Genomic DNA, 8,270 nt, shown 5'->3' with positions numbered 1-8,270 from the left:
ATAAGCATTTGTTTATTTATTCTTCGAATGTCAAGAAATTTAGACAATTTGAATTTATTCTTCCACTGATTCTTCCACTGTCGAGCAATTTAAACTATTTGAATTGAAGAACAGCAACTTTAATATATCTTATTAAATAATTGAATTAAAGTGCTGCAACTTTATCGTATCCTGCTGTAGAATTTTATTGTGAGTTATTTGTGAATATTTAACTGATATATTTCTGCTCCATCCATCATCACTTCCAATTTTTCAGCGGTTTAATCTACAGAAACCAAACCAAGTAGGTAGAGGAAATTATATACAGAAGCGACATTAGATACACAGAAAGTAAATATATAAAAAGACACTTGTTATTATTATAACTTAGATCCATTGAGTGGAGCCGCTGAACCATAGAATTCTAGTGGCATGTCCACAGCTTCTTTACATATACACCTGCCAACTATATTTTACACAGGCTTTTAAAATCATGAAATTACATTCCCATCACAGAAATTAAATTATCCTGCCATATCTAATACACGGTCAATCGTATTCTAATCTTAATTTTCTTAGCGAAATAGAGAAGCAATTAAGAACATCCAAGCCCAATCCCAGGCTTACGAACACTTTTAAGAATCTGCACCACCTCGCGCATGGTGGGTCGCAGTGCAGGAGAGACTGATGTACAGCGGATAGAAAGATTCATAACTCGCATCATCTCAGCTTGATAAACAGGTGTAGATTCTGAGAGGACTGGATCGAGCAACCGGCTGCAATCCCATTCTGCGTATAGTGCATGTGCCCAGTCTACAATACTTGCATGCTCTCCAAATTCTGGCTCAATTGGCCTTTTTCCTGTGAGCAACTCTATCAGGAAAACGCCAAAGCTATACACGTCCGTCTTCTCTGTGAATCCGTTTGCATAGATATACTCTGCGCCAAAAAACAGTTCAGTCAAATTAAACTAACATATCCTAATAATAAACCATCAACGGCAGCAACTTAGATAGAGCACTGAGAGCACTCTGTTCTTTCTCAGACTGATATCTTCTTATTTTGATGATTGTACATTCTAAAATATTTAGAAGATTCCCCAATATTCAAAAAAATACGAAGAAATCAATTGTTTGTTTAACTTCATTTCGATTAGATTTTTAAAATAGTTCAAAATCTACCATAGTTTTCTTAATTTCTAATAAACTAAATTAAAAACCAAAAAACTCAAAAACCTAGGCTTCTCTTTCTCATGACCATACTCATTAATATCATCTTTACTTTTCTAATAACCCAAAACATTAAATTAACTATATTCAAAAACACATTAAATTCATCATTATGTTATACAATTCTTTAAACATGTTCAATTCATGGAGGCTTGAAAGTAAAGCTGGCTTAAAAAGAAATACAAAAAAATTAAAACTATTGCTATTGAAAACTTAATGAATTTAGAATTTCCTTAACCTGGAGCAACATAGCCGGAGGAAAGATATCCCTTGGAATCCTTCGAAGCTGAAGGTCCAGCAGAGAATTTGAGATTAGGGCTGAGATGAGCACCATAGTCTGCATCCAGAAGAATTTTGCTTGAAGTAACGTTCCCGTGCAGAATCCCAGGGTTGCATTCATGGTGCAAATATGCCAAGGCTTTTGCAGTTCCAGAGGCGATCTTAAGTCGTCTTCGCCAATCTAGATTCTTGAACCCAATGCCTTCATGAAGAAGCCCATGTAGAGTACCATTCTCCATGTACTCATAAATAATTAGCAGTCCAGTGCCAGTAGCATTTTTACAATACCCAAGTATTTTCACAACATGTGGATGGTGCAATTTGCCCAAGTTCTGGACATGATCTGGATCAAAGCCAAATGCCAACTCCTTGACAGCTAGCATCTTTCCTTTCTTGGTGAATCCTCTGTATAGTGTCCCACTGCTTCCCTTAGCAATGACATTCTCCTCTTTCATGGCGTTCATAACTTCTTCCGCTGAAAATGGATGCTTTTTATTAAAGGAAACAAGTTCTAATCCATGGCTACCACAATCAGGAGGAGAAACTTCTGCAGATTCGACCTTTTTAAGCTGCTGTGATCGGCTTCTGAGACGAAGCGCACAGTATATCAATGCAGAGCAGATGGCAATAAATGAAAGTACAGAAACAGCAATTGAGGCTTCCAAACCAGGCCTCCAACTCAAATCCGGGCATTTTTTCACACCCGGGCTGACTCCACAGACCCTTTCGTTACCTTCCACTGCTGTAGAATTGATCTCCACAAATGCTCCAGTAAGAGGCAATGGGCCGTGCAGGTCATTGTGGGAGATGTTAACAAAAACCAGCGATTCCACAGAGCCAAGATCTGCTGGGACTTTTCCAGTCAGAAAATTTGATGAAATATCAAGGGATCCCAACACTGGCATGCTGGCAATTTTTTCCGGAATTTCTCCCACCAGCCTGTTGTTGCTCAGATCTATGTCGACTAATTTAAGGCAATTGCTGATCTCTTCAGGAATCCTGCCCTCCAATAGATTTCCACTTAGATGCAACTGAGTGAGCTCGGCCAACTCTCCCATCTCCGATGGAATCTCTCCACTGAATCTGTTACTGGAGAGATCTAGGGTTTCTAGCTTGCGAAGCTTTCCCATGGAGGGTGGCAAGCTGCCACTGAGCCGGTTTCTTTGAAGCTGAAGCATTTGCAGCGAGGGCATACGCCAGGGGATTCGATCCACGCTCCCGCTCAAGTTATTCGAGGAAACGTCGAGATAATAAACGAGGGGAAGCTGGGTAAAACCGACAGGGAAATCACCGGAAAGATAATTTTCCTCGAGGCGCACACGCCGCAACGTTTGGCAGTTCGCCAGACTTTCCGGAATGGGTCCGCTGAGAAAGTTCTTGAACAGTATAAGCTTGTAAAGGCGTTTCGAGTTGCAGAGCCCCGCCGGAATCGAACCGTGGAGCAGATTCCCAGAGAGATCCAATGCCGATAGATTGTTACTCGACCCCAGCTCTGCAGGTATGTTACCACGGAACCTGTTGGACCACAGCGCAAGAACATCTAGCTGAGGCAGCGAGCCTAGCGACGACGGGATTCGACCCGTGAAATTGTTGGAAAACAAATTCAAAACCTGCAGGCTTTGAAGATTCAGGATCCTTTCATCAACTTCTCCAGTGAGGGAATTGTCACTGAGATCCAGCGAAACCAGCTTTGTGAGATTATAAATAGATATGGGTATTGAACCCGAGAGCTTATTCTGATACAGAAAAAGCTCCTCTAGATTAGTAAGATTGCCAATAGAATCAGGGATTTTCCCTGTGAAATTATTGTACACAAGATCCAGATGACTTAGAGAAGCAATTTCTCCAATTTCAGAAGGAATTTCACCAACAAGCTGATTGTAGCCCAAGTAAAGCCATTCCAGCCTCTGGAGCTTCTTGAACCCAGAAGGAATTTTGCCCGTCAGCTCGTTTCCTGCGAGTGTCAAGTACACCAAGCTGGTCACATTAGAAATCTGAGGCGGAATAGTTCCCTCTATACAATTCCCACCCAAATCAAGATAACTGAGCCTTGGGTACAGCCCAATATCAGAGGGAACAACACCAGATATCATATTATTGTACAGATCCAAAACCTCCAACATTTTCAGACTCGACAGGCCAACAGGAATTGCTCCAGAAAAACTGTTGCCACGCAGAATGAGTTTCCTCAGACTCGAGCAATTTAACAACTCGACTGGAACCGAGCCCGAGAAATTGTTGCTAGACAAATTCAGAACACGAAGAGACTGCAGACCTGCAATGGCCGGGGACAAGGTTCCAGATAAATTCTTGCCATGCAGATTGATGGCAATAACTGGCCCTTGCAGGTGAGATTTGCAGGTGATGCCAGTCCACGTGCATGGGGACGAGTCATTACTTTTCCAATTAGAGAGAGAATTCAGTGAATCCTTCACCATGGCTTTGAATTTGAACAGGGCATCAACTTCCACATTAGCCTGGACTGGTATCCCTGCAACCAGCCATACCCAACTCACACAAACTAAAACACTCATTCTCAAAATTTCCATACCTAACAGACTGATCTCAGTACCCAATTCTTGGCTATATAGATAGATGTAATCCTCCTGCCAGGTCCTGACTAATGGACACAAAAGCTACTACTGCAACATCTCTCAACCCTCCCATTTTATACTGCGTAAATTCATGAAAACATCAATCGTACACGCGTTGTGTATCCCACTGGAGAAAAGCAGAGAGAATTTCCAGCATTTTAAGGGAAAAACCCGAAGCAAAAAGCAGTGGGAGTGTAGATGGGGTGGCCCTACACCCAGTCTCCCCACGTTGAAGCATCAATCCTGCTGTCCTCCTCCGACTCCCCAGCTAAACTTTTTCCTTCCCAATAATCACAAAATATCAATGAAAACAGATCAACCCTAGCAGACTAATCATAAAATCTCAATCTAAACAGACCAGCTGCAGTGGTAACATTGCACAAAAATGGCCGGTATAAAACAACATTATATTCTGCCAGGATCAGGCCTGCTTTTTCATCTCTCCGTGCGCGCGTGCTGCACACGGCCCCATCCATAGACATAGCTAACCATGCCTGTCCCCCTTATTCCCTCCCCCCGTTTATTTTATCATTAATATTCTCACTGATCATCTTACCATGTCACACAACCTTAATCCCTGATATGAAACATAAAAACCCTAAAACATGAAAACCCTAACGCTATTCAAACCCTATAATTCTAAGCTCAACGGTCTATTCTCATAGATTTGATGGGTGGCGCACCCCTAATTTCAGGTGATATGTTTTTTTCCTTTCCATTAGCTTTAGCGAAAGTAATGAACAAAACAACAATTTAAATACGAAAGCACGCATTTGTTTACGTTGCTAATGGCACAGTCAACTAGACTCGTGCACTCTGTGCAAATATGCAAGTAAATCACTTTCTAGAACATGACACACCGAGGACCTCAGTGGTGATCCATACTGATCATGCTCCATCCAATCTCCATCGCAGTCCTTCCCATACCTTCTCCATATCCCACATCTCCTTTGTCAGAAGTATCCTAAAGCAGCGTAGATTTTGGAATTGTTCACTGTATAAAGATGGAAAATTATCTAATGTCTAGATACTCCAATCATTAAGGTATATCTATATAGATATCGATATGGTTGAATAATTATTAAGGTGAATTAATTAGAATTTGATGATGTTGAAATTTTAAAGTTTATGAATATTAATAACCCTTCATACCTAAAGAGTTCTTTTTAAAGATGATTAAAGTTTTAGACTCATGGTAGCTGGAAACAAATATTAAAAAAGTAAAGAAGTTTTAGCAATGATAAGAGTTGGTGTAGTTCAAGTAATAGGCAATAAAAGAAATAATTTAATAATTTAGTTACTTTAAAGGTTAATAGTTTATTATTTATGTTATTTTTGGTTAATTTTGACAATTTAAATATTTTTAAATAGAAACTTTTAAAATCATCTAAACAAATTTAAAAAAAAAATTATAATACAAAGTAATGTATTGTATTTTAAAAAAATAATATAAGAAAAATAATAAATCATATTTTCAATTATTTATAATTACAATATATATTTATTATAAAAATATAAATAAAATATATATAAAAAATAAAATTAATAATATTTAATATTAAAAATAAAAAATCATATATAGATATATAAAATGGTTAAAATAATATAGCTAACAACTATTATATGTACACAAAGAGGATGGTGATTTATAAAAGTGGTCCTATGGAAATAAACATCTCAGAGTAATGTCCCTAGGTTAATATTCCATTTGGAATGATTTTTAGAAATATATTGTGAGAGATTTCAGGATATAATACAATTTTTTTGAAGAGCTTAGATGGTTGGTTTTGATAAAGTAGGTCTTGATTGAATTTTTTTTATTTTATAAAATGAGTGAATTGTCTATAGGAAAAGACATTTAAGATTGATGCTCATATGGTAATATGATACTTATAAGTGATTTTTAGAAATATATTGTTAAAGGTTTCATCATATAACACGAATTTAGATAGTAGTTTAAAAAATTGGGTTTAAAATTTAGATAGTAGTTTAAAAAAAAATTGGGTTTAAAATTTTTTATCTTATAAAATGAGCCCATTGTTTAAACTTAAATGTAAATATATAATTTAAGTATTTTATAAAATTGATACTTATTCTAAAGTGTTTTATGAAAATGATATTTATTCTAAAATGCTAAATTTAAGATTGTTCTTCAACAATCAAACATTCTTCCGTTTAAGAATGATGCCTATATGTTACAAAATTGATACTTATTCTGAAGTGCCTTATGAAAATGATATTTATTCTATAACGTTAAATGTAAATGTATTTTGGCATATGATAATATTTCGCTCAAGGTGATTCTTAAAAAAGATATTAGGAGGGACTCCATTATATCGCACAACTTTATTCCGCTCAAAGTGATTCTTAAAAAAGATATTAGGAGGGACTCCATTATATGGCACAACTTTTTTTTACTGGTTTAGATGCTATTATTTGAAAGTTATATTTCAATTAAAAAAAATTGACCATATAAAAGTTAATTATCTAAATGTAAATTCAAATCTTTTATGAAATTATAATTATTTTAAAGTGTTTTATGTTGATTCTCTAAATGTAAATAATAAAAATCAAATATTTTATGAAATTAGGCTTATTTTAAAGTGCTTTATGGAAATGATATTTATTCTTTATTGTTAAATCTCAAAAATTGAAGGAACATAAACATGTTATAGAAAGAGATAGTAGTGAATAATGTCTATGCCCGAATTTCGAAGCATAAACATTTTTAGTGCAAAAAGAAATTAAAATTCGCTAAGAAATTAGATGAAACTTAATTGTTTTTTAGAAAGAGGGAATTGAGGATAGGTTTATTTTAAAGCATTGAATTCAAAATTTTAAGAAACCGAACTGTCTTGTGGAAAGATGCAACTGAGATTGCTAATTAGATGTGAACATAACACTAAATATTCTTTGAAAAGTTTAATTGAGATTAATTCTTATAGGAAAATGATGGTTTGCAAATTTCATAGAAAGTGGAAATTGAAATAGACATGCACACACAATATCAAATCCATTCAGATTGATCACTATATATGAATATCGCACCTAATAGTGTCATTAAACTTGATAATCTTTTATAAAACATAAATAGAGATTGATGTATCAATGAATACCAAACATCATAATATTATTAAGAGACTCAAATGAACTTGATGCATATTCAAAAATCAAATTAAAGGTATTGTGGAAACAAGTAGTTGAGATATATGTGTATTCACAACTATGGTACCCGCTTGAGGGTTTTATGGAAAGATAAAGTTGACGTAAATTCTTATTTGCGAGCATCAAACTCAGTAGTCTTATGAAAAGGGGAAATTAAAGTCGATTTATTCTAATAATACTATAGAAGGACAATTGATATTATCAATAGTCATCCATGAATATCAAAATTTAAATCTAAGGAAAGAGGGAATTAACATTGATCTTGATTTGTGATTGTTGTTTATACAAATACCAAGAAATCCTCTGAGTTGTGTTATGGTAATATGTAGGACTAAGGAATTTACGAAGGGGTGGCTTAATTGGCAATTGTTGTGAGAATGAAGTGTTATGTGCCAAGAGATTTGAGTTTCAATTCCCCTGAATTTATCTTTGTTTGTTGAAGGGGCATACATAGGCACATGTAGGTTATAGTGGTAGTGGTTCGAATCAGCCCCATATCATGTGAGTATGAAATTGAATCAATTGCCAATTTCTCTAGTCATGAACAATAAAAAAGTAAAATAAAATAAATAATATACATAACTAAGGCTAATGGCTATCCAAAAATATAAAACCTAAAATAGATACTACGGAAAGAGAAAAACGATATTTACACATATTCGCACTTACACGTATTTTAATATAGATGTTGACATTGATTCCTATCAACAAATATCAAACTGGATAGTATCATGGATATAAGTATTAGAGAATTAAAGTACTATCACCAGATATAGCATGAATCCGTTATGAAAATATGTAATTGAGAACAATATCTATTCACAAGTATAAGATCCAATAGTCGAATGGAACTCGACTATGTTAGAGAAAGAAGTAGTCCATATTTATGCATATGTATGAATTGAAATTGTTATTAAAATAAGAAATTGAAATTAATGTTTACAGATGAATATGAGACCCTTGTAATAATATAAAATCGCATATACATATAAAATGTGGTCATCAAAATAAATTCATAAATATA

General features: G+C 35.1%; 1 protein-coding gene across 1 annotated transcript; it reads right to left on the bottom strand.

The window, feature by feature from the left end:
• Positions 1-331: 331 nt before the first annotated feature.
• On the bottom strand, positions 332-4,507 carry LOC149259971 (uncharacterized). The gene is made up of 2 exons (XM_089419411.1): positions 1,447-4,507; positions 332-918 (listed from the first exon to the last, which is right to left on the bottom strand). Exons 1-2 carry the CDS (start codon positions 4,034-4,036, stop codon positions 575-577), a joined length of 2,934 nt encoding a protein of 977 aa, XP_089275537.1. The 5' UTR covers positions 4,037-4,507; the 3' UTR covers positions 332-574.
• Between the last annotated feature and the right edge of the window lie 3,763 nt (positions 4,508-8,270).

The sequence above is a fragment of the Pinus tabuliformis genome, chromosome 6 (assembly GCF_031772625.1).
Source record: "Pinus tabuliformis cultivar Carrire ecotype Pingquan chromosome 6, CPIR1, whole genome shotgun sequence".
NCBI lineage: Eukaryota > Viridiplantae > Streptophyta > Pinopsida > Pinales > Pinaceae > Pinus > Pinus tabuliformis.
This window is presented reverse-complemented; position numbering and strand designations above follow the sequence as displayed.